At 40.5% G+C, this 27,394-nt stretch overlaps 1 protein-coding gene across 4 annotated transcripts in view; it reads left to right on the forward strand.

Annotated features, from left to right (window-relative positions):
* FER1L6 (fer-1 like family member 6) overlaps positions 1 to 27,394 on the forward strand; it is a 270,864-nt gene that overhangs the window by 233,483 nt on the left and 9,987 nt on the right. For all 4 annotated transcript variants that reach the window (XR_010345619.1, XM_064384567.1, XM_064384568.1 and 1 more), the window contains 6 exons: positions 8,421 to 8,581; positions 11,584 to 11,726; positions 13,819 to 13,907; positions 14,333 to 14,431; positions 17,625 to 17,866; positions 19,658 to 19,821. Coding sequence is in view for 3 of the 4 variants with exons in the window: in XM_064384567.1 (XP_064240637.1) it covers positions 8,421 to 8,581; positions 11,584 to 11,726; positions 13,819 to 13,907; positions 14,333 to 14,431; positions 17,625 to 17,866; positions 19,658 to 19,821 (898 nt within the window). In the remaining variant the exon portion in view is untranslated. The remainder of the gene's footprint in view (positions 1 to 8,420; positions 8,582 to 11,583; positions 11,727 to 13,818; positions 13,908 to 14,332; positions 14,432 to 17,624; positions 17,867 to 19,657; positions 19,822 to 27,394) is intronic.

Genomic DNA, 27,394 nt, shown 5'->3' on the forward strand with positions numbered 1-27,394 from the left:
TAATGTCTTTAATTCATTTTGATTTGATTTTTGTATATGGCAAGATGTAGGGGTCTACTTTCATTCTTCCGCATATGGATATCCAGTTTTTCCAGCACCATTTATTGAAAAGACTGTCCTTTCTCCGATATATCTTTTTGGCAGCTTTATTGAAAATAAGTTTGCTGTAGATGAACAGATTTCTTTCTAGGTTCTCAATTCTGTTCCATTGATTCATGTGTCTGTTGTTATGCCCGTACCATGCTGTTGTGGTTACTATAGCTCTGTAGCATAATTTGAAGCCAGGTAATGTGATTCCTCCAGTTTTGTTCTTTTTGCTTAGAATAGCTTTGGCTATTTTGTGTCTTTTGTGGTCCCATGTAAATTTTAGGATTTTTTTTTTTCTATTTCTATGAAGAATGTCATTGGTACTTTGATAGAGATTTCATTGAATCTGCAGATTGCTTTGGGTAGTATGGACATTTTAACAATACTGATTCTTCTAATCCATGAACATGGAATATGTCTCTGGTTTTTTGTGTCCTCTTCAATTTCTTGCACCAGTGTTTTAGAGTTTTCATTGTAGAGATATTTTATCTCTCTTGAAGTTTATTCCTAGGTATTTTGTTTGTAGCTATTGTAAGTGTAATTACTTTCTTGATTTTTCTTTCACGTTGTTCCCTGTTGGCATATAGAAATACTACTGATTTTTGTACCTTGATTTGGTATCCTGCACCTTTACTAAATTTGTTTATCAGTTCTAATGATTTTCTTGTGGAATCTTTAGGTTTTCTTCAAATATAAAATCATATTATCTACATACAAGGATAACTTCTTCCTTTCAAATTTGGATGCCCTTTATTTCTTTTTCTAATCTGATTGCTCTAGCTAGGACTTCCAGTTCTATGTTGAATAACAGTGTTGAAAGTGGGCATCCTTGTTTCATTTCAGATCTTAGAGGAAAGGCTTTCAGTTTTCCCCATTCAGTATGATCCTAGCTGTGGGTCTGCTGTGTATGTTTTTTATTGTGTTAAGGTATGTTCTTTCTATACTCAGTTTTTTGAGGGTTTCTTACATTATGAAGGGATGTTGAATTTCATCAAATGCTTTTTAAGTGTTGAGGTATGTTCTTTGAATTTCATCAAATGCTTTTTATCGTGTTGAGGTGTGTTCTTTCTATACTCAGTTTTTTGAGGGTTTCTTAAATTATGAAGGGATGTTGAATTTCATCAAATGCTTTTTAAAATGATCATATGGTTTGTATCCTTCATTCTGTTGATATGATGTATCACACTGATTGATTTTGCATGTTGAATGATCATTGCATCCCTGGAATAAATTCCACTTGACCATGATGAGTGATCATTTTAACATGTTATTGAATTTGGTTTGCTAGTATTTTGTTGAAAATTTTTCTTGAACATTTTTGCATCAGTGTTCATTAGGGATATTGGCCTATAGTTTTCATTTTATGATGTGTCTTTGACTGGTTTTGGTTTCAGGGTAATACTGGCCTTGTAAAATGACTTTGGATTTTCTTTTTCTGTTTTTCAGATTGGTATTTGTTCTTCTTTAAATGTTTGTTAAAATTCAGCAGTGAATCATCGGATCCTGGGCTTTTCTTTGCTGGGAGACTTTTTATTATAGCTTCTATTTCATTCCTTGTTATTGGTCTATTCAGGTTTTAAATTTCTTCATGGTTCAATCTTGGTAGGTTGTAGGCTTCTAGGAATTCATTCATTTCTTCTAGGTTTTTCAATTTATTTGCTAATAAATTTCCAGATGTTTCACTTTATTTCTAACTTCATTAGCAGCTTCTAATGGTCATTTAAATTTCTGCAGGATTAAATTTCTGCAGTAATGTCTCCTTTTTCATCTGTAATTTTATTTATTTAGGAGTTCTATTTTTCTCAGCCTGGCTAATGAGTTGTCATTTTTCAAAAAACCAGCTTTTCATTTTGTTAATCTTTTTATTTTTTCATTTCAATTTCATTTATTTCTGCATTGGTCTTTATTATCTCTTTTTTTCTACTAATTTTGGATTTGGTTTGTTCTTGATTTTCTAATTCATTACGATGTATTGTTAATTTGAAGTTTTTCTACTTTTTTGATGTGGGTGCCTGTTGCTATAATCTTTCTTCTTGGTACTGCTTTCATTCTGTCCCATAGGTGTTGGTATGTTATGTTTCCATTTTCATTTGTTTCAAGAAATTTTTAAATTTTTTTCTTAATTTCTTCATTGTCCCACTGGCCATTCAGGAGCATATTGTTTAATTTCCATATGTTTGTATAGTTTCCAAATTCTCTTGTTATTGATTTTGAGTTTTATTCCATTGTGGTCAGAGAATATACTTGATATTGTCTATCCTCGAGAATGTCCCATGTGCTAATGAGAAGAATATGTATTCTGCAGTTGTTGGTTGAAATGTTCTATAAACATCCATTAGGTCCATTTGATCTATAGGGCCAATTAGTTCCAATATTTCTTGGTTGGTGTCCTGTCTCGATGACCTGTCCAATGCTGAAAGTTGGGTGTTGAAATCTCCAGCTATTATTGTATTGGGGTCTATCGCTCTCTTTAGCTCTAACAATATTTGCTTTATATATCTGGGTGTATCATGGTTTTGTGTGCGTGTGTGTGTGTATGCAACTATTATATCCTGTTGCTAAATTGACCCCTTTATCATTATATAATGACCTTCTTTTTCTCTTTTTATACTTCTTGTCCTGAAATCTGTTATCTTATAATAAGTATACCTACTCCTGTTTTTTTTTAATTCTATTTGCATGTTATATTTTTTCTAATTCTTTATTTTTAGTCTATGTGTATCTTTATAGGTAAAGTATGTTTCTTGTAGGCAACAGGCTATTGGGTCTTGTGTTTTTATCCATTCAGTCACTCTGTGTCTTTTGATTGGAGAGGTTAGCCCATTTACATTTGATGTTATTATTGATAAGTAAGGACTTACTACTTCTATTTTAAAATTTGTTTTTTGATTGTTTTGCTGTCTACTCTTCCTTCTTGTCTTCCTTTTAGTGAAGGTGATTTTCTCTGGTGGTATGTTTTAACATCTTGCGTATCTGTTGTGTTTTATTTGATGTTACCGTGAGGGTTGAAAATAATATAACCCATTATTTTAAGCTGACAACGGCACTAACTGCATAAACAAACAAAATAACAAGCAAAAATAAAACTGATGAAAACTCTATATTTTAACTTCATCTCCCTGCTTTTTAACTTTTTGTTGTTTCTACTTACATCTTATTTTACTGTCTATGTCTTGAAAAGTTGTTGTAGTTATTGTTTTTGGTTGGTTCATATATTCATCTTTTCACTTAAGATATGAATAACTAATACACCCCAATTACAGTGTTATAACATTCTGTGTTTTTCTGGGGACTTACTATTACCAGTGAGCTTCCCACCTATGTATTCCTTATTGCTCATTAACATTCTTTCCTTTCCGATCAAAAAACTCTTTTTAGCATTTCTTATAGGGCAGGTCTGGTGTTGATGAAACCCCTCAGAGTTTGTCTGGGAAAGTCTTTATTTCTCATTCATATTTAAAGAATATTTTCCCTAGTTATACTATTCTAGGATAAAAGGTTTTTTTCCTTCAGTACTTTAAATGTCATGCTACTCTCTCCCGGCATTTCCACTGGCAGCAGACTTCTCCTGGTTTCCACTGAGACATACTGGAACTCCTTTTTATGTTATCTGTTTATTTTCTCTTGCTACTTTTGGGATCCTTAATTTATCCTTGACCTTTGGGAATTTGATTATTAAATGTTTTGTAATCTTATTTGGATTAAATGCTTGGTGTTCTATAATCTTCTTGTACTTGAATATTGATAGCTTTCTCTTGGTTTGAGAAGTCCTCTGTTATTATCCCTTTGAATAAACTTTTTCTTTTTTTTTTTTTTTTTTGAGACGGAGTTTCGCTCTTGTTACCCAGGCTGGAGTGCAATGGCGCAATCTCGGCTCACCGCAACCTCTGCCTCCTGGGTTCAGGCAATTCTCCTGCCTCAGCCTCCTGAGTAGCTGGGATTACAGGCACACGCCACCATGCCCAGCTAATTTTTTGTATTTTTAGTAGAGACGGGGTTTCACCATGTTGACCAGGATGGTCTCGATCTCTGGACCTTGTGATCCACCCGCCTCGGCCTCCCAAAGTGCTGGGATTACAGGCTGAATAAACTTTCTACTCTGATCTCTCTCTCTCTGCCTCCTCTTTAAGGCCAGTAACTCTTAGACTTGCCCGCTTTGAGTCTATTTTCTAGATATTGTAGGCATGCTTCATTCTTTTCTATTCTTTTTTCTTTTGTTTCCTGACTACTTTCAAATAGCCTGTCTTGAAGCTCACTAATTCTTCTGCTTAATTCTGCTGTTAAGAAACTCTGATGTATTGCATTTTTCAGCTCTAGAATTTGTTTGATTTCTTTTAATCACTTCAATCTCTTTGTTAAATTTATCCCAGAGGATTCTGAATTCCTTCTTTGTGTTATATTGAGTTTTGTTGAGCTTCCTTAATGCAACTATTTTGAATTCTCTGTCTGAAAAGAAACATATCCCTGTCTCTCCAGGATTGGTCACTGGTACCTTATTTAGTTCTTTTGGTGAGATCATGTTATCCTGGATGGCCCTGATGCTTATGGTTGTTTGTAAGTCTGGGCATTGAAGAGTTAGGTATTTATTGTAGTCTTCACAGACTGGCCTTGTTTGTACCCATCCTTTTTGGAAAGGCTTTCAAAATATTGAAGGGACTTGGGTATTTTAATCTAAATATTTGGTCACTGCAGCCATATCTGCATTAGGGAACACTCTAAGCACAGTAACACTGTGGCTCCTGCAGATTTATGGAGATACTGCCTGGGTAGTCTTAGGTAAGATCCAGGAGAATTCCCTGCATTACCAGGCAGAGACTCTTGTTCTCCTCTCTTTTCCCCAAACAAATGGGGTTTATCTTTCTGTGCTTAGCTGCCTGGAGCTGGGGGAGTGGTGACACACACACCCATGTGGCTAATAAAGCACTGGGTCTTGCCAAGGCCTGCAGTGACCCCTGCCTGGCTATCACCTATGTTCACTCAATGCCCATGGGCTCTTCAGTGAATGGGTGGCAAATCCAGCCAGGCTTCTGTTCTTCCCCTGAGGCCCTGAGCCCCAGATGGGTCTGGAGATGCCCTTGGGGAGCCAAGGGCTGGAGTTAGGAACCTTAGGAATCTACCTGCTGCTCTATTCTACTGTGGCTGAACTGGCACCCAAACCACAGGATAAAGTCCTTCCCATTATTCCTTCCCCTTTCCTCAAGCAGAGGGGTCCCTCCCCATGACCACCATGGCCCCAGGCCCATGGGGAGTACTGCCTGGCTAACTTCCCCTGTTCACTTGTGGTGAATGTTGCCTGGCCTGCGTCTCTTTCTTCAGGGCAGTGGGCTGCCCTCTGGCTTAGTTTAGGTCCAAAATTGCCATCTGGAGCCAAGGCCTAGAATCAGAGTCCCCAGAAGCCCACTTGGTTCTCTACCGCCCTGTGGCTGGGCTGGTGTCCAAGCTGCAAGACAAAGTCCCCTTTACTCTTCCCTGTCCTTCCCTCAAGCAGAAGGAATCTCTCTCCATAGCTACCACAGCTGAAAATGTGCTGGGTCACACCTGAAGCCAGCTCTGCTCTGAGTTTCACCCAAGGCAAGTTCTGTCTGGCTATATCACTGCTGATTATTCAAAGTCCAAGGGCCCTTTAGTCAGCAAGAAATAAATCCTGCTTGGAATAGGTTCTTCTCCTTCAAGGAAGCAGGTTCCCTTCTGGCCAGAGGTATGTCTGGGAGCTGGGGCTTGGAATGGAGGCCTCAAGACTCTGCCTTGTGTTGTATTTTACTGTACCTGAGCTGGTATTCAAGGTGCAAGACAAAGTCTTCTTTACTCTCTCCCTCCTCAAGCAGAAGGAAGGAGTCTCTCCTGGGCCTGTGAGCTGTGCTTCCTGGGATTGGGGGAGAGGTGGTGTGAGCACTCCTTTGGCCTCCCTAGCTGGTATCTCACTAGGTCATGTGTACCCCAGGTCTACTGGCTCTGAGCTCAGCATAGCAGTGAGACTTGCACAGGAATTTCAGTCCCAGTGGTCTGGACTGTCTTTCATGTTTATTTAGGCCCCCAGAGTGCTTTAGCCCACAGTGGCAGAGCTTGCTGGAACTCAACTTAGGTTCCAACAGCTGGGATGGACACTTTGCCTATAGCCAGGGCTGGTCCAAATGCTCCTTTCACGGGCACCAGCTGAGTTCTGTCTGGTGTGTGTTTCTGCTGCGACACTGTAGCACTGAGTTCCAATCCGAAGTCCTACAATTATTGTGTTCTTCCTTCCCTAAGTGCACAGATCCTCGCTCCATGCCACTGCCACAGAATGGGGGAGGAGTGGTATAGGCAATTCAAGACTGTCTCTCTTACCCTCTTTAGTGCCTCTTTCCTTAATATCATGTTAAAACTAGGTACTGTGATTGCTTACCTGATCTTGTGTGTATAGTTGTTCAATTTAGTGTTCCTCTGTCTCCCTCCCCAACTCTTTTTACAAATATTTTGAATGCTGTTTGTTTAATTTTAAAATATAGACTACCAGCTTTATTTTTTAAAAAGCGTGTTGTATCTTATAGCTTAAGGAAAGAAAACATTAGAGTATGGTGTAATGTAGAAATTAGAAAATACAGAAAGTACAAAATGATTCTCAAATTATTTCACTCATGTAAAAATTCTTGCATAGTATTTCATTTTCAGTATGTTCCATGCTATTTTCCCCCTAACTGGACTCTTATTATCCATGCAGTTTTGTAACCTGCTTGTTGTACTTAGCCTATTATCATCCCAAGCATGTATGTCATTAGACATTCTTTATAATCATTATTTCAATATATCTATAGTATTCAATCATGGTAAAACCAATTTGCCTTCCTGAATTTTTCTTTATTCTGTTATAAATATTGTTGCTATGAATATTCTCATACAAAAGCCACTGCACACCTCTCTGATAATTCACTTACTATTTATGCACCAAGATGGACTAATTCCATTAACAGAAATGCACATGTTGGGACTTTTAATACATATGCCCCAGTGGCCCTCCAGAGGGTTGTGCCAGTTTACACTCTGAGCACCTATCTCCTTCATGGCATGATTTCATACAGTCTCTTTTTCTGGCCTGTTCTTCCCTGAGCCTAGAGAGCCAGTTCAGTTATCAGTCCCTAGTGGAGCCATATGCCTCTTAGAGTTATTTTCATAGCTTTCTGTGTGCCTGAGAGAATTCCATTCAGACAGTGATTAGCTGTTCTCACTCTGAAATTGGGGAAGGAAACCACAGGCTAATGTGGTGCATATTTTGTTCAGAAGAATTTCCTGGCTGACCTACTAGGGAGTAGTGTAGTTGTCTGGGGACTTGCAACCTTTTATTCAGTGAATAAAAAATATTCACTGAAAATTTTTTAAAACAAGACAAGCATGCCTATTTCTAGGAAGGCCTGTGTGTGGCTCTGGGACTGGCTTGGATGATCTTTTCGGAATTCTCAGGTACCTGGCATAATGTGGAAAAACTACTTGATAGCTCTGTTTCATAAGTCATGTTGATTTGTTTAAATGCTTAAACAAGTTAAATTCTGATGAACCCGGTGTCCCAATGAGCAGAGACATCAAACTTATCTTGGTCCTGGCTCTGAGGGAGTGCTGCATTACAAGTTAATTGTTTTAATGAAACAGCTAGTTTTTAAGGAAAGAATGGGTTGGTAAGATTTAAAAACTTGTCACCAGAAAAATCACCAGTTAGAGAAACAACACATCAAGACTATCTATGACATGAATATATACTATCATTTTGGCAGGGTGTGGGCTAGGGAGAAGGGAGGAAAGAAGCAGAGACATTGAAAGGATGAGCTAGGCATTCCTCTTGGAATAAGCAGCAGCCAAGCGGCTGTTCTGTGAGGGACTTAATAAAACTAAGCAAATATAACCTGCAAAGAAATGCATAAAGACAGAATGCAGATTGGTGATTGCCAAAGTCTCTGGGGAGTGGGAAAGAGGAGTAACTGCTTTCTGGGTACAGGGCTTTATTTTGGGATGATGAAACTTTTTGGAACTAGATAGAGGTGATGGTTGCACCTCTTTGTGAATATCCTAAGTGCTACTATATTGATCAACTTTTAAATGGTTAATTTTGTTATGTGACTTTCACTTCAATTTTTAAAAAATGAAAAGTACATTACTAAAACAAAACAAAAAAAAAACTACCTTCAAAGGATTTTTTCTGTCAAGCTACTCAGAAGTCTCGCCTTTCAGGCAAGCTGTGTTTGGCCAGAAAACCCCTAGCCACAGGTATATAGAAAAGCAAGTTAAATCTGAAGGAAACTGCACAGGTCATATTGGGTGGTTCTTTTAGTAGGGACTTCAAAGTGTGTCCTCCCTCCACTTTTCAGAGAAGGATACAATGCCTGGAGAGACACATCTAAACCCACTGAGATCCTCACCAAGCTCTGCAAAGACAACAAGCTGGATGGACCCTACTTTCGCCCTGGGAAAATACAGATAGGAAAACAAGTCTTTTCGGGAAAAACTGTCTTCACTGAAGAGGACACTGGTAACCCCCTGCAAAATATCCTGCTGGTGTTCCTCTTCTTTTGAAAATCCTGATTCTAGTGATATTTTTGGGTATGGGACTGTGGGACATCTAATTATAAAAGCAATGTGGCCAGGCACGATGCCTCACGTGTGTAATCCCAGCACTTTGGGAGGCCAAGGCGGGTGGATCACTTTAGGTCAGGAGTTCGAGAACACCCTGTCCAACATGGTGAAACCCTCTCTGTACTAAAAATACAAACATCAGCTATGTGTGGTGGTGGGTGCCTGTAATCCCAGCTACTAAGGAGGCTGAGCCACAAGAATCACTTCAACCCAGGAGGTGGAGGTTGCAGTGAGCAGAGATTGTACCACTGCACTCCAGCCTGGACAACAGAGTGAGATTCAGCCTCAAGAAAAAGAGTAATGATGCACACGGTGGAAAATGTGGAAACGTAAAGAGAATAATGAACATCACTCTTAATCCCCAAGTTCAGATACAACCATGCTGCTTGCTGGCCTATTTTCTTGCACTTGTCTGTGTGTGAGTGAGAATATATCAGATTTTTACAGAATTATACATATAGTGTTGTGGCCAGCTTTTAAAATTTTCCATAGATTATAATGATTCTCCTTTGTTCTTTGAAATGATCAGTGATGATACAGCTTTTTATGGCCATGCCATTTACTTACATTGTATTTTTTTTTGTAGTGACAGGGCTATAATGAACTTCCTTATACATATTTTTGTGTGTTTCCGATATTTCTACAGTATAGGTCACAGAAGTACAATTGTTGTGTCGGAAGGTGGGCAATAGCCTTGAAGTGAATATTATATAGCATAAATAATTGAACACAACCCAAATTACCCCCCATAAATGTTATACCAATAACTATCCTATTTTAACACCAAGTAGTAGATTTTCCACATGAGCATCATGGGACATAACACAAAGATCCCAGAGAGGCTTCCACAAATTTAGAGTGAGGGAAAAAAAATCACATTTACTTTAATGATACGGCACAATTCTTGTACTGTCACACTGTGTTAGCTTGTTCTTTCATTGCTATGAAGAAATGCCTGAGACTGTAATTTCTAAAGAAAAGAGGTTTAACTGGCTCACGGTTCTGCAGGCTCTGTAGGAAGCATGGCAGCATCTGCCTGGCTTCTGCGGAGGCCTCAGGAAACCTGCAATCATGGCGGAAGGCAAACACAGAGCCAGCACAGCACTCACATGGCCAGAGCAGGAAGAAGAGGGAAAGTGGGGAAGTGCTACACATTATTAAACAATCAGATCTTGTGGGAACTCTATCATGAGAACAGCACTAGGGGGACTGTGCTAAACCATTCATAAGAAACTGGATCCCATGATCCAGTCACCTTCCCACCAGCCCCCTACCTCCAACACTGAGGATTACAGTTCAACATGAGATTCGGGCAGAGACAGACCCAAACCACATCCCTCGCTCATGCATTTGATGCTTTAAAGTGTCCTACGTATGGTTCAGTACTTTTGATGCAATGAGCCCAATAAAGGGCATGGGTCATTGCATCAAAAGTACTAACCAGACATAGGATGGTTTGATACTATGTTGACCCTACCACTTTGATACCAAGATTTCTTTTTACCTTGTTATTTCAAGCCCAGAAACCCATTGAAGGTTCTTACATGCAGATTATTGATATTTAGATAGGATATTAATGATATATTGAGAAAAGCATTTATTTGCAGTATACTCTATTAAGCCAATTTAGTTCTTTGGTCAGTATTCTATGTGATTAAACAATTACCACTTTTTTACCCACTAGAAGTCTGAAATTAAGTTCATAAGATTAGTCCCTGGCTGCTTAAACTTTGACAAAGATTTATTCATTGATTTCTTGTTTGTCTTTATCAACTTTTACTGATTGTAATTATTGCTATTGGGAGATTTCTTTTGTGACCCCTTTTTTAATTTTGGTGGGTATGTAATAGGTATTTATGGGGTAAATAAAACATAAAACATTTTTATACAGGCATGCAATGTATAATAATCACGATCACATCATGTAAAATGGGGCATTGTGGCCCCTTTTTCTAAAGACAAGTTCAGTTTTCCTATATCAAATTAGGCCTCTCTAAGCTTCGTCAAGATTTTATTCTTTCAACAATTTTTGTCTTGTTTTGTGAGTATCATTTCCACCTGTAGTTTTTATCATGAATAACCTTCTTTGGTAGAATGGCAGATGAGAGGACGTTTCCTGCGGGTGGGTGTTGGTAGGAGAGAAATCTCAAGACACCTTGAGAAGACAAAAGACGTCCCTCTGGATGGACATTGGGTCCATTTCACCACCTCACTTAGGGCCACCCTGATTCTCCAGGTTGTCTCACAGTATGTTAGCAAACAGATTTATATCTCCAAAAATGTACCCTCTCTAGTACTTTGAAGCCATGCTTATAATCTGTAGATCTTAGGGAGTGGGTGGAGCCACTGCTCCAGGACCAAGACCTGCTCTCTGGGTCCTCTTGTGAACCAGTCTCGTTTCCCTCGCTCTAAACTTTCCCTTTCCTCCTATCTCCAGCTCTTTCCAACATTACTTTTTTTTTCTGTTTTTTCTCTCTTTCCCCGTTTCTTGGTACATTTATTTATTTATTTTGAGAGAGTCCCTGCTCTGTTGCCCAGGCTGGAGTGCAGTGGCGTGATCTCAGCTCACTGCAACCTCTGCCTCCTGGGTTCAAGTGATTCTCCTGCCTCAGCCTACTGAGTAGCTGGGATTACAGGTGCATGCCACCATGCCTGGCTAACTTTTTGTATTTTTAGTAGAGACAGGGTTTTGCCATGTTGGCCAGGCTGGTCTTGAACTCCTGACCTGGAGTGATCTGCCCACCTTGGCCTCCCAAAGCTCTGGGATTACAGGTGTGAACCACTGCACTCTGACCCTTGGTACATTTAAATAAGCCTGTAAGGGAAGTGTTTAAAAATGTATCTGGCCACTCATCACAACATCTGACAAGTTTCTTTCTTTGTCTTTCTTTCCTGCAGATGAGACAGTGGAGTCTTATGAACACCTGGCCCTCAAGGTTTTACACTCTTGGGAGGATATCCCGGAAGTCGGGTGTAGGCTGGTTCCTGAACACATAGAAACTCGGCCGCTGTACCACAAAGATAAGCCAGGAATGGAGCAGGTAGTGGGCAAGACGTTTCTGGCCTTTAAAGTTAATCTTGTGTACCCTAAAGTAATGGTTTTCACCCAGGAACAATTTTGACCTTCTTCCCTCAGGAACATTTAGCAATGTCTGGAATCATTTTGTGTTGTCACAAATTGGTGGGGTTGCTACTGGCATATAGTGGATAGAGGCCAAGGATGCTGCTAAATTAAACATCCTAGAAAACACAAGATAGGTTCCCTCCAACAAGGAATTATCCAGCCTAAAATATCCAGTCAATAATGCTGAGTTTGAGAAGCCCTGCCCTGGAGTCAGTGTTCAACTTAGTACTGCTTTTTATGATTTGAGTTACCAAACTCTTTTGGAAGAATACTAGACATCTGAATAACCTAAAAACCCATTGGGTATGCCCAGGACTTTGTCCAAAATCTATCTGTAGCCACACAGCCTAGTAATAACACACACACATACAAACACACAGTTTTCCCAGAGAAGCAATAGGTGGTCGCTTACCTTAAAGAACTAGCAAGAAGAAGCTGTGTGGAAAAAATACCTAGAGAGCTGGGCTAGGAATCAGAAGGGAGAGAAGATAAACTTTGTTAACAGCCTTCGGTTACTAGGACCTTTACATAAATTATCTCAGCTATTTAGGATGACCATAGAATTGTTGATCCAAACTGAGGCCATTTGGGAGTGAGTGAGGGCACTGTTAATAATGAAGCTGGATTTTCCTAGACAAACAGGGGTTTGTGTGTCACCTTCCTCTTATTCCTTAATGCAGCCTCACGATGGGCTTATGAGGAAATTGAGGTTCAGAGGGCTCAGTTAATTTGCTCCAAATTACTCAGTTGGTGAGTAGTAAAGATGGGATTTAGCCCAGGCAATTTGCATCCCTGGCCCACGCTATGTCCACACCACAAGCCAGCTTCTGTCCCAGCTCTGGGCTCACTTACTATGTGACAGGCAACTCATGCGAGTTTGATTATAATGGGTCAGGAACACTCACCTTGCTATCCCATAGGTATTGGGATATAGACCTAGTGATTGCATGTGTGGAGGAGCATGTTGAGAGGGTAAACCATTATCAGATGTAGAAGCTTATGATTGTTTCCTGAAATTCACTGCCTGGTGTTTGAAATCTTTTGGTTACTAGGATCCTTCATTTGGCTGGTCAGATGTGGCTTTTCATTAAGGGTGAATATTAATGTGCTTTAGAAAATAAATCATCCCACTTTCCTATATTGAATGGGTTTTCTTTCTAAATGCTAAATCTTTGCTTACATTTTCTCCTCCTCTGAAGAGTCATTCTTTTCTAGCCAAAGTCCCTTCCTCATCCAAATCCTGCATAATCTTCATGCTCTGCTGGAGCCCCACCTCGTCTTTATAAAATCCACCCAATTCTTAAGATATATACAACAGAGCTGAGCATGGAATTCACAGGGCTTCTCACATGGGCTCTTAAATCTCTTGTACCAGGGTAAAATCTGATGTATGGAGTTCAAGGCAATGGATGGGAGGCTCTCTTCTGCACCAATTAGCCACAGAACTTCAGATAAATTTTGTTAACTTCTCTGAGCCTTAGTTTATGTATAGAACCGAATCCTGGCTGGGGTGAACATTAACGGAGATAATAGATATAAAGGTACATTGCAGCATATTTGTGACAGATGGGATTATCATCTTTTTAATCCTTAGGGGTTTGCAAAAAGGGCAAGGTCACTGGGGTCAACACACAAGGGTTGAATCTAAACTCTGCTACATACTATTAAACATGGGCAAAATGTTTATTCCTCTGTCAGACAGGAATAATGACATCTGCCCAGTGGGGATATTGCAAGAGTTTATAAGACAATGTGTGTCAAGTACATAGATAGCACTATGTCTACCACCTAGTTGATGCTCACCCATCACCTACTCTTAATTTATGCTCTAATTCCTAAAAAAAAAAAAAAATTGTCAACAGATATGCTAAATAGACATCTGTAAAACTACCAGGCTATACTTAATACCCATTTCTACTAAAGGGATCTTATAAAACCATGAATTATCAATTATTTATGTCCCCCCAGCCCCCTCCCAAAGCTAAAGAAGACATTTTTTCCTTAAAAAGGGCCGCCTGCAGATGTGGGTGGACATGTTTCCCAAGGATATGCCTCAACCTGGACCTCCTGTTGACATCTCTCCAAGGCGACCCAAAGGGTATGTCAGCTGCAGCCCCAACTTTAGGGGAAGAGACCAGGGTAGCAGAAGAAAGAATCTTGACATTTTATCTGGTGTCTGACAGCTTACCTGATAATCATACCTCACTATCTACCTGGTCAGTCTTCCAGGGTCTGGTGGTAGCCCTTGTCTTAAGGGAGGGGCTTCTGAGTTTCCAGTTCCTCATCTGAAAAATGCTGGTTAATAAAAGGAAGACCTGCTCAGAGTAATTTGTGTCCTTGATGGTTCTATGATCTCCAGCTGGGATACTTGGTTCTGACGGAACCAAGCCCCTGAATGTCAATATTTCTGAACCTGGCAAACTTAAGGAAACTTACAGACCAAAGGCAATACTAGAACCACACAGACACCAATTGACTCAGCTTTCAAGGTCATGAACCTAATGCTTCCTTCTCTCACCCCAGATATGAATTGAGAGTGACTATCTGGAACACTGAAGATGTCATCTTAGAGGATGAGAATATCTTCACAGGCCAAAAATCAAGTGATATTTATGTGAAAGGGTAAGGTTATCAGCAAACCCCAACCTCCCTTTTCCTCCCATCCTCACCTTTTTAAACCCTAACCGAATCTATGCCTCATGGAGGATACTAACCCCACAACCCACAAAAGGAGCCATCTTACTTTGTTAGATAAGGCCACTTTTTGTCTGATATTTGTCTTATTTGGTCATTTTGCTAGAAATTATTAGCTTATAAAAGTATTTTTATGAGGAACTCTTACATATACATCTTTCAGTTAAACACTGGATACCTAAACTTATTCAGTGACATTTGTCACACATCCACCTTTAAACAGAAAGAAGCAGAGTGATGAGGTGTCGTAATGAAAGGTTAATATGTTGTGCAGATTGTAAAGTTAATGCAAAAGCTAAAATTTAGACCTTCTTGTTTGCTAGAGGAATTGATTTAAAGAAAAGATACAACCTAAGACCCAGGGAAGCATTTTATATATCCCTTACATCTTGGCTCTGCTTCCTTTTGGCCACTAGTCAGGGAACGGGATGAGGTGGTACAGCATCAGACAAAAGGTGATTTAAATCTGTACCTTAACTAAAACCCTTCTCAGCATTACGCTATATCTCTTTGCCTTCCACAAACAGGAAGTATTGTCTCCAGTACACACATTATCAGTGATTTGCAGTCATACCACGTCCAGTGGTTCAAAATGCCCATCTTTTTCATAATAAAAATATAGAAGTGAGTTAAATTTTTACAAAGCAGGAGTAACAGAAGGAGCATGACCCAAAATGAATAAGATTTTAACAAGTGTACTTAAGATCCTCTGAAATTACTGTCTCATCACCAGTTTAGGAAAGATGAATGTGTCCTGTAAATAGGTATTTCACTATGGGCTGAAATAGGAAAGATTCTGAGAGAGTCCAGGCTGACTTTCAGAAGCTGGCCTTCTGGAAAATGTAATGGAGGAGATGTTTGTTCACTCTCTCTCAGTCTCCTTCCCTCCCACTTCAATCTGGCTTTCTCCCTAATATTCCACCAAAGCAGGTTTGCTAAAATGATGGTGCTCTCCATTTTGCTAAATCTAATAGTTTTGTTGTGTTTTTCAAAATTAGTCCTTATCTTATTTCCCTCTAAGGAGCATTTGTCACACCTAAGCACTTCTTTCTGAAACACTTTCTTGCCTTAACATCTGTAGCATCACATGCATCTGTTTTTTCTCTTATCCCCTTGGTCACTTCTTGTTTGTATCCTTTGAAAGCTCATTTTCTGCCATCTAGCAGTTAAATAGCTCATAGCATTGTCCTGGGCCAACTTCTCATCTCCCACTATTTTGTCTCTGCCATTTTCAACTAACACTTCACTTGAATCAAGTTGTTCAAATAACCAATGGCTTCAGTTGTCACCTTTTAATTTCCATTTTTGACAACTCCTTTTCCCACTGTGTCTACCTACTTAGATTCTGCAAAAGCAGCACCTCAAAGCGAACAAGTCTTAAAACAAGACATCCTTACAATGCTGTTTCTTCTCTAGGGTTTCTTATCTCAGTGACTGGCACCATCATCCATTGGGTTGAGAACCCCAAATCTATAGACTCTTTCCTCACTGACTTCCTCATTTCCAATGTGCCATCGAGCTTGTCCATTTCACCTCCCAAGTGACCATCAGCACCTGTTCATCATCTCCATCTTTGCCACACCATTGTCCTTTTCTCTATCATCTTTTTCTGGGTGGGATCACAGCAATATCAATGCCATCCAAATTTGCCTCTCCATATTCATTCTAGCCCTCCAATAATTTGTTCTCTGTGTTAAACATGAGCTATCTTTTCAAAACACAATCTGATCATGTCAGTCCTGTACTTAAAACCCTTGACATCTCATTGTCTCTGAATAGAGATTCAAATCATTAATACATTCTAAAATATCCCCTATAACTAGCCCTTGTCTCTCTCTCCAGCCTCATTTCATAGCACACTCCCCCTTGCTCTCTGCAAGAAGAACTAAGAAGAAAGACCTTCTAAGGCTGAATCCTTACTTCTTCTTCCATGGGGCCTTTGCACATCTCTCTCTGGTGACTTCTGCCACTTACATCCCTCTCTCCCCTGTCCCCTATGACTATAGTTCCATGAAGCAAGGATCATCTCTGTTTCTCCCTAACACTCTCCTGGCATCAAGCTCTCTTATTGCCACAGAACAGACACTACGAATGTATTGGCTGAGTGAACACCATCTTTAACTAAATAATTGGGTCCATATCCTGAGTGGTGCCACTTCTCTGTGAAGAGAAATGCCTTCACTCTCCTCTTCCCTGCCCTGGGAAGGAGGGAGTCTGCTTTCAGAAACCACATGGTTTGAAGTTATCAACTAGTTTGCATTAAAAATACTTATTTTCTCAATTAATTCACAGACAAAGTAGTAGGGAAAGATGTACTAATTGTAACTTACATTATGCCGGGGATGGAGGTGGAAGACAGATAATACTAAGAAGAAATAACATGATAGATAATTTGGAGTGTCCAAGGCATTTTAGGCAGCATCTCATGTAAATTTTCAGAACAATCCTATAAACTAGGTGCTATAATTGCTTCCTGTGTACAGATGAAACAGGCACAGGGAGGTTAGATAAATTATCTACGGCTGCACAGTAAGTGCTGCACTCAAGAGTTGGAATCCAGATGGGTGCAGGCAGCCCTCACCCCCTCCATGCCACACCAATCCAGGCCTGCTGGGCTTTCTAGGCCTAGAACCAGGGAGGAGGGGACCAATTATATCTGATGGCACAGGTCTGACAACACAAGTCTGGTATAGACTCTATACCAGCCCAGTGCAGGCTTGATGGCACAGGTGTACAGCAGCCCAATGTCAGAGTCCTCAGTGTAGTGGGTAATCTTGTTCTAACACTCAAATATAGAGGGTTCCCAGGGTGACAGAGATTCAGAGTACACTTTCACTTCCTATTTCCTGAATTTTCCATCTTGATTGCATGGAGCTTCAGATCTACACAAGCAATTGAAGACCCTTCCCTACCCTGCCTTGAAATCAGTCTTTTTTCTGTTATGGCAGATCCTCTGACCCCTATTTTACTCTTTCAAGTTAAAAATGGAAACTTCCAACTGAATCCAATTATGATTTTAAAACTATGATCTGTGACCACACTGAAATGAGCTAAATTGCTCATGATTATGCTGATGCCTGGAGAACGTACTCTGAGGGTTTTCTTTTGAACCTTTTTTCAGATGGTTAAAGGGTTTGGAGGATGACAAGCAGGAGACAGACGTGCATTACAACTCCCTGACTGGAGAGGGTAACTTCAACTGGCGCTTCCTGTTTCCGTTCCAGTATCTCCCAGCTGAGAAGCAAATGGTCATTACCAAGAGGGAGAACATATTCTCTTTAGAGAAGACGGAGTGTAAGACTCCCGCTGTGTTGGTGCTGCAGGTTTGGGATTTTGAAAGGCTGTCCTCAGATGACTTCTTGGGTAAGCCAGTGGCTTTATCAAGCACATATTAATGTTAAGGTTTTGTCTCAGCTTTTGAAGAGCTTGGTCTGATTTAGTTACAAGACTAATAATTTCAGCACTGTCTGATAGCAGAAACTTGGAAACATCCCAAAGAGCCATTAATAGGGATTGGCTAAATGAGTGATGGTGCATCCGTATGATGGACCACTACATATGCCAAAAGACCGAAGTTGATCTTTGCTGTATCACTAAAAGGTCATTAAACTTTGAGCTAATTACTGGTCTGCTCTGTGCCTCAGTTGTAAAATGAGGGTAGTAATATTCCATACTGTAGAGGGGGGCGGAGCTGTAAATGTGATAACACAATTAAAGAGCACTCCATAGTGCCTCTCACATAGTAATCACCTGTAAACCAAAAAGTATCTGAGACAAGTCTCAATCAATTTAGAAGTTTATTTTGCCAAGAATAAGGACATGCCTGCGACATAGCCTCAGGAGGTCTTGATGACATGTGCCAAAAGTAGTCAGCCCTCAACTTAGTTTCATACCTTTTAGGGAGATGTGAGACATCAATCAATACATGTAAGATGTACATTGGTCTGGTCTAGAAAGGCAGAGCAACTGGAAGTGGGGGTTTCCAGGTCGTAGACAGATTCAAAGGTTTTCCAAATGGAAATTGGTTATTATTAAAGACCTGGAATCAACAGAAAGGAATATCTGCATTATGATGAGAGGTTGTGAAGACCAAGGTTTTTTCATGCATATGAAGCCTCAAGGTAGCAGGCTTCAGAGAGGATAGATGATCAGACTTGAAGAGTCTGTTTCCAGTCTTAAGGTCTTTGTTGATGTTAATGGTAATGAGGCATGTCTGACTCCCCTTTCCTATCAATGTCCTGCACTAGTTTTTCAGGTTAATTTTAGAATGCCCTTGGCAGACAGGAGGAGTCTATTCAGATGCTTGGGGTCTTAAAGTTTTATTTTTGGTTTACACACTCAACAGGCGATAAACCTGCAAACGTTAAAAATATGGGAATATCTAATGAATTGGAAAGTTGTAGAGGATGCATTCAGTAAAAAGAGAAAAATCTCGTTTCTGTAAACTATATGCATAGGAGAAAGGGACAGTCATAGACAGAAAGAAAGGGCTAAGCCCCAATACACAGAGCAGTGGTCAACACTTTAGGGATGAAATTATAAAACAATTTTCCATTCTCATGTTTTTGCCCATGAGTATGCTCTGAATTTTTCATGTTGAACAATTATTAATTTATAATAGGACAAAATGTTTAAAGAGATACAGAACTCATGGCAATATCTTACTCTGCCTCATGTTCATTCATTGGAAAAACAGTGTTGGAACCCACTGAGGTTCACTTCCTGTCCTGAAGAGTAGATACAAGGACAATAAGACTAGTCTCTGACCTGGAGGGGTTTAGTGAACACCAAGAGCGGGGGAAGTAGGGTGAGGAGGCTCTCATGGGGTTGTCAGTGCTAAAGTAGGGGAAGGCTACAGCCAATAATCCAGGCTCAAGAAACAGAGGAGGTGCCCAGCAGTGATGTTACCTGCAACTGAGGCTTGCAAGTTAAGTTTTTCCCTGCTACCTGCTACCATGTGATTACTCTTTTGATGGCACCAAATGTGTCTCAGTCCTATTTGTACTCTCAATACCTAGCACATAGTTGTGATCCAATATGGTACTGACTGAATGACTAGGAAGGGAAGGGTAAATGAATGAGGATGATGAATGGAAAGCTCTTATGTAACTTTCAGAAAATGCTTTCCTAACTGTTACAGTCATCTCTCCACAGGCACCCTGGAAATGAACCTCAACAGTTTCCCTCGAGCAGCTAAGTCTGCCAAAGCCTGTGATCTCGCCAAGTTTGAAAATGCAAGTGAGGAGACCAAGATCTCTATATTCCAGCAAAAACGTGTGCGTGGCTGGTGGCCTTTTTCTAAAAGCAAAGAACTCACAGTAAGTGATAGCTATAGGAGGTGGAGGGAATGGGGGCATCGTGCTCTTCCAATGAGTCATTTTGTGAACTTCAAGTAAAATGCCTTGAAATGACATGAGCCCTTCATGCAGAGATTCTGCTGAGAAGCAAGCATTTTTAAAGTTTTATAAATGCAGGAAGACTTCGCTATCTATGTTGAGGTGATTTTCTGTCCTTTTGGCCTGAACTTATGCCCCTGGCATTAATTTTTTTTTTCAACTTTCTTAAGATTATGCATAAAGTCCTGAGTAACGTACAATTTCAATGCAATTACCTTATGCCTTCATCCTCAAATATAAGACATGATGTAAAAAGTGATCCATGCTTTCAAAAGGTGACAGCAGGAGGAGCCATTTATCCCCTTCCATGAATTGCCCACTTCTTGCAAATGCATGTCAGACTGTGTGGCATGCGTTTTCAGGAATTTTTGACCTTTCACAAATATTGGGAAGACAGTTTCTTTTCCTGTTTTTTCAGCTCCCTCACTGATCCTCTGTAAGGCAGCAGGAATGACATAGCGAGGCTGGAAATAGGCACTGAGACTAATGGCAGGGTCTTTTTTCTGCTGCTAGCCTCCCCTTGGGATGAGTGCATTCTGCTCTCTGCTTCTAGTGCCTTGTGGCAAAGCACACCTAGGGCAGGATTTTTCTGGTAGCAGCTCTGGATAGAGACCAATTTCTCTGTTTCTGCTCTGGGGATCCAGTGAGTGTGAAGCAGGGATTCCCTTTGTACCTCGTTGGGAAAATGGCAGCTGCTGGTCTGACCTCATGGTGTCTAGTTTTATTATGTTTTCTGAGAGTTTGTCTCTTCCCTCCATTCTTAATTGAATCCCCTTGATTGGTGAGCTTGCTGGGGAGGGTTCAGCCAGTTTCAGTTCCCCTCAAGTACTTAATGAGGTTTACTACATGCCAGCCTCTGGGCTTGGTTCTGGGCAATCAATATTTGTTGGATGCATGAATAAAACCACAAATGAATGAGTCATGGCCTCTGCTCTAGGTCATGGCCTCTGTTCTCAGAGTGATCATGCATGGAATAACCAAGGTGTGAAAGGCAGGGAAGGAACAGAGAGGTGGGAGGGATGCAATTGTCTTGATGGAGTTGAGGGTTCAAACAGGACAAAGGACAATGAAAGGGCATTTTCTGGATGAAAAAGAGCAGATGTCTACTCCAAGTGAAAGAACCATGATGAGTTCAATATGGAGGCGTGAAGTGGCTCCCAGTGGAAGGCTCACCACCGTCTGATAGAAATTCCTGAACATAGTACAAGGTTGGGAAATGGGAATTGCAAGGCCCAGGTGTCCAAACTCTTATCTTTTGACATTATTCTGATTTCTGTACATTAATAAGCAGTAAATTTAGATGCATGATCATATAATAGCAGTCATGTATATTTTATATCCCTTTAGATTTTGAGAAATATGTACAGACTCCTTTTCTTTCATTTAATCCTAATTACTCTTCATTTTCCATGTCATTTACTTATTTCTTCACTTCATCTAACAAATATTTACTGAGCTTCTATTAAGCGATAGGTCCTGGGAATAAGATATGAGTAATATGGACAAGGTCTCTGTCATCATAGAGCTTACAGTCTAAAGTCAAATTCAGACACGCAGACATATACATGCAAAGCCACAGATAGCTACTCATACATACTCCAAGGAAGTAATGACTTAGAACAAGGGCTGGGCAGGAGACAAAGCGCTGAATCAAAGCTTATCCAATGCAGAGATCTTCATTCACTATGGTGGCAGGGGAAGGCCTTTGTGTGCCTGTGAAATTAAGCTGAAACTTGATGAATGAAATGTAGTGAGCCATCAGAGGAAAGGGAGGAACAGCATTTTCCACAGAGCAAATTCCATAGGCGAATGCCTTGAGGTGGGAATGAGTTCAGTGCTTTGGACAAACTAAAATCCAAATGAACAAAAGCCTCCCATAACCAGCGTGTGATGCATGACGCTGTAGTGGAGAAGCCACTAGAGCCGATCACACAGGCCTCAAGGCTATGGTGAAAAGCTTGGACTTCATTCTCAAGGGAAAGCCACTGCATGGTTTCCAGCAGGGAAGGGATCTGCCTCACCTAGGAAACACATCCCCTGAATGCTGTGTGGACAGTGGTCAGAGAGGGTCACAATTGGAGAGACAGGACTTGGCCAAGATGTAGGAAAAAGAATAAAAATGTGCTGAAAGAGGAAGTCAGAGAGGAGGCTCTTTGGAGAAGGGCACTTGGTTACCATGTCAAATGCTCCTGAGAGTTTAAGAAGCCACAAAGATGTGCCCATTGGACTTAATGGCATGGAGGTTCCTGGTGACCTTTAAAAAAGCATCACTGTGAGTGTCCATAGCAGCATTATACATAATAGACCCAAAGAGGAAACACTCAAATGTCCATCAGCTGAGGAGTGAATTTTAAAAAGGTGGTATATCCATACAATGGAATATTATTCAACCATGAAAAGGAATGAAATACTGATGTATGTACCAACATGGATGAACCTTGCAAATGTGATGCTAAGTAAAAGAAGCTTGTCTTGAAAGACCACATACTGGTCTGATTTCATTTATGTAAAACGCTCAGAATAGGTAAATCCATAGAAAATAGATGAGTAGTTGCCAGGAAGGAGAATGGGGAGCAACTGGTATGGAGTTTCTTTTTGGGGTGATTAAAAAAAGTTTTGAAATCAAATAGTGGTGATGGCAGTACAATTTTCTGAACATATTAAAAGCCATCTAATTGTTGTATAATGTAAAAGGGTAAACATTCTGGTATGTGAATTCTGTCTCAAATTTTAAAAAGCAATGGTAGTGTAATGGCAAAGGCAGAAGGGGATGAACGTGGATTGCCCAGTGAATGAGAAGCAGGTTAGTGTAGACTCTCTAGAAACCTCCACAGTGTCATTTCTCACTGCTCCCCTCTCAACCAGCCTGACCCCCTTCCCGGGCACCTGCTTATCTGGTCTGTAGACTGGTCCTTCTGCCTGGAATGCCTTAGCCCTTTTCTCTGAGAAAATTCCTAGTCCTTAAATATTTGGAGATTCTTTTCAGCAGTGTCCCCTCTGAGAAGCCTTCCCGGGTGTCCTCCACCTGGATGGGCTTGCCTTCTAGTTCCCTACCTGCAGCTCTTGCCACACTGATTTGAACCTGTCTATGGACTTCATGGTTCTTTTACTATGAGCAATTTGAGTTCAAAAGGTGTGTTTTTTACTTTCTGTACCCTTTCCAAATTTTCAGTGCCTAAGACACAGTACTCATAAATATGTATTGAATGAATCAATTAATTCAATAATTAAGAAATTCACCCTACTATAAAAGATTATCAGGTTTTTCTTGTTTACTCAGTGAACTGAGCACATAAGAAGTGCTCAGTAAATGTTCTTTGAAAATGAACACATTAGCACACATTGATTTATATGATTATCTAAGTGTCAGCTTAGACACCAGAGAGGAATAAAGAAATGACAGACGACAGATATTTTAAAGGCAGGGCCATCAAAAGGTTTAGATAGATGACACAGTGGTGAATGGATGAACATTTGGGTGGTGGCAGTCTGTTTTTCTAGACTGTATTAAGATCCATACAAGCATTTGAGCTTCTGCTCTGAGCCCCACCTGCTAGGTACCAGAGTAGTAGCAATTTCCATGATTTTTCACCTTCTCTCCATGCTGTCCTTGCCTTGCCAGAGCCTGGGTATGTCAGGTTATGGTGATTTAAATTCATTTGTCTGATAGTTTTGTAATGGCTGGGCCTTAAGTGAGACATTTATGTGGCAAATTTACTGTCTGGTTTGATTGACTCACTGCAGAGTTTTTCTGCTTTTGTGCTTTGGAGAGTCCATTTGAAGATCCCTCTTTGTCTTTGATCTCATGAGGTAAAACCTAACAGAGCCACTAAAGTCACATCACCTCTTATAGTCCTATCATAAAAGAGAAGCATATTTTATGAGGACATGCACATATTATAATTTAAGATCCCACAAAGGACTTCCGTACATCAAAAATTGCATGTCTGTGTTAAAAGTTTCAAAAGCTTTCTAGATTATCCTAGGGATTGTGATCAGTAATAATGAGAGGGGTAGATTCCAGCCTAGACCAGCCTCAGGGCAGCAGATAAGCAGTGCACTCAAGGCTGACTGGGGCCAAGCACAGTGGTACGCATCTGTAGTCTCAGCTACTTAGGATGCTGAGGCAGGAGGATCCCCCTGGGGCCCAAGTCTACCCTGGGCAACACAGTGAAACCTCATCTCTAATAATAATAACAACAAATAGTGACTCTTGGATTCCGTCCTTTAAGAAATAAGAAAAACCAACTTGGGTTCAAGGCCTGCCTCCATTATTTCCCAGCTGTCTGAACTTTTTACCATGAGCCTCAGCTTTCTTAGCTGTAAAGGTTGAGAATATGAAAGTAATGGAAGATGTACGTCATGAACTGTTACAACACTGAAATGAGATAGAATCTGTGTGCCTGGAACATATTAAGTGTTCAATAAATGTCAGATTTTTGCTTAAGCCCTTGCTCAGTAATAAACTCTTTTGACCATTCCCTTCTCCCACCTCCTTCTGGACCCCAAGATGAGGTAAATGCCTCAAACTCAAAATGCCTAAATATCTTAGTCAATAATAACATCTAATCCTTAGGGGTTACACTTTTGGTAAATATAAGAAAAGAGAAAGGGGTGGGTGTGGTGGCTCATACCTGTAATCCCAGCACTTTGGAGTAGGAGGACGTCTTGAGTCCAAGAGTTTGAGACCAGCCTGGGCAACACAGTGAGACACTGTCTCTACAAAAAATATATATAAAAATTTGCCAGGCATGGTGGTGAGCTATGATCACACCTTTGCATTCCAGGTTGGGCAACATAGGGAGACCCTGTCTTTATTAAAAAAAAAAAAAAAAAAGAAAGAAAGAAAAGAAGGGAAGGGAGAAGAATAGAACCTCTAGCAACATGCTCTGAACTACTTTATAAATGATTCTCCTGATGAATCAGCCATGATGAATTTTCACAGGAGATTGTTTTAAAGATTTGAAATGGCTGCATTATCTGGGGTATACATCCTGGGGTTCATTGTCTCACACTGAGAAAGATTCAGGATACAGACATGTGTGGATGGGTTAAGGAGTGGAAATTTTTTTAATAGACAGAAGAAAGGAGAACAACAGATCCTCGAAAGAGAAACATCCAAAAAAAAGCAGGGAGGTGGCAGGCTGCAGCAGATTTTATAGGCAGGCAGGCTGGAGAAGGTGCTGTCTGATTTACATAGGGCTCACAGATTGGTTCAGTCAGGTATGGGGGAAGGCTGGTCACCCCACCCTAATCTTATTATGCAAATAGGCTTCTGGAACTCCTCTAGTCCCTAGTTCCTGCCAGCATTCACCTGGGCAAGCTCCCAGCTTGCTTGTCTATGTCTGCAGTTCAACTTTACAAGCTGTTCTTTGTTAGAAAATGATTTGGGGCTGCTTTTCCTTACAGAGAAAGGCCTTACTGAGGACTCCCATACTCTTACTATCTGCCTAAGTGATCTCTTAATTCCTATATCACTTTCTGTGGTAAGGATAGGGGCTTGTAATTAAATGCTCTTCATTTCTGTCAAAGTAGTTTTCTCCTGCGTCTAGATGATCATGTTGCTCCTTCAGCTATTCATTTTTCAACAGTTAGTTACAGAGAGCCTCCTCCAGGCAGGTCTTTGGTAGGTTGCCCTGAATACAAAGATAAATAGGATGCAGCCCTTGCATCCAAGTAGCTGCTGTCTTGAGGGGAAGACAGACAAGAGAAGCAACTGGCAACCACAAGTTTGCAGAAAGAAGAATGCTCTGACTGTGGTAATAACAAGCATTGCTAATATGAACCGACTACCAGAACCACTTCTGAAAGACTGAACATACAAACCAGCAATGGTCAGACCACACATGACAATAGAGCTACAACCTCTGTAGCAAACAGCCCCAAACCGCCAGAGCTTGGGCAATGACTGCAAGCTTCCCTGATTGGTGCCCCTGCTTCCAAATATGTTCCCCAGACTAATCACACATGGTGTCCCCCTACTTAGTCTGCTTCCACTTTCCCTACACCAGACCTTTCAGTCAGAACACATCCAATGACTTCTCTTTTCTTGTGATAAAGCTTCCCCTCTCTCCCTATTTTTGAGTCTCTGCCAAACCTAAGTGATGATAGCTCTAGATAAATAGCCTCTGTTTGTTCTTATCTTGGTGATCTTTGTAGATTTCCACAGCACTAAACACTGAATGTATATTAATTCATTTATCTGCTAAAACCCCGTGCAAAATATACATATATAATCAATTCCAATTGTATAGATAAGGAAGTTGAGGCACAGAGAGCTTAAGTAACTTGGCTCACGTCACACAGCTCGTCAGGGAGGATGAGATTCAAACACAAGCAGTCTGCCTCTATCCTCTTGAGTCCTAACCACTGCGCCATACTTCTGGCAGAGGGCCTTAGAAACAAAAGGGACATCCAGCCTGTCCAGGGGTCAGCAATCAACCATAGAGCTGAAGTCTGAGGTGTTTTTTTTGGGGGAAATATAATTTAAAACAAAGTTTCCCAACTCAAAAGCTGGTAAAGTTTTATCATTGAGTAGTCATTAGTCTTAGCAACCTGCTAAGAGATTGCAAAGACAGAAATTTCATCCTTTTATATAGCCAAGCAGCCAATAACCCATTACACACATATTTTCAGGAGAAATGATGACTAGTCCTCAAATAAGAGGACTTCACAGCACCGTTTGTCACACATTGTTCTAGACACATATGGTCATTGAGGTGGCCATTTATGTTACCTGACCAGTTTTACCCGAAGGAAAAACGAACTTCTCAACTCTTTATGCCACCTGCCAGATTTCTAAAAAATACTTACTTTATATTTAAATATTTATTTTTAAAGCTGCTTATCAGTGCCCCCCCAGCAGTGTCATTTAATCAATCTTCTCAAATCTTTATGACAGGAGGCAGTTTTGCAACTTGGAGCAAGGTGCTCACCAAAGTTAGCCTCCTACCCTCCCACAGAAACTGGGATATAGGATGCTATTCTCTTAATGTTTACATTTCAAGGAGGTGGTTCTCAAACCCTTGAAAAAGACATTCCTGGGTGTTAAAGACAAAAGGCCTGTCAGTTTTCAAAACAATTTATGTACATTTCAAAGAGAAGAGAAGTAGTTACAACTTTTCTAAAGTAAATGCTGTAAGAGAAAAGAAGAGGAAGGAAATCTCTTCCGGTTTTCAACAGGGAGAACTAAGCCTCTTATTTTTAATTTGTATTTGCCCTTACACCTCCTAAAGGGAAAATAAGAATTGACTTCATTTTCGTGCACACCAGTGGCCCATGAGTGGAGCCTTGGCTAAGCAGCATGGAACCTGGTCCTGAAAGCTCTGCTTTGGGCTTCAGAAGGGATGTATTCCAGCTGCTTCTGTCCTCTTGTTATAGGAAAGGGGGTCCCAATCCAGACCCCAAGAGAGGATTCTTGGATCTTGGGCAAGAAGGAATTCAGGGTGAGTCTGCAAAGTGAAAGCAAGTTTATTAAGAAAGTAAAAGAATAAAA

Source organism: Aotus nancymaae, unplaced genomic scaffold (genome assembly GCF_030222135.1).
Source record: "Aotus nancymaae isolate 86718 unplaced genomic scaffold, 86718_ANA_hifiasm-v0.15.2.pri h1tg000036l, whole genome shotgun sequence".
NCBI classification, from domain to species: Eukaryota; Metazoa; Chordata; class Mammalia; order Primates; family Aotidae; genus Aotus; species Aotus nancymaae.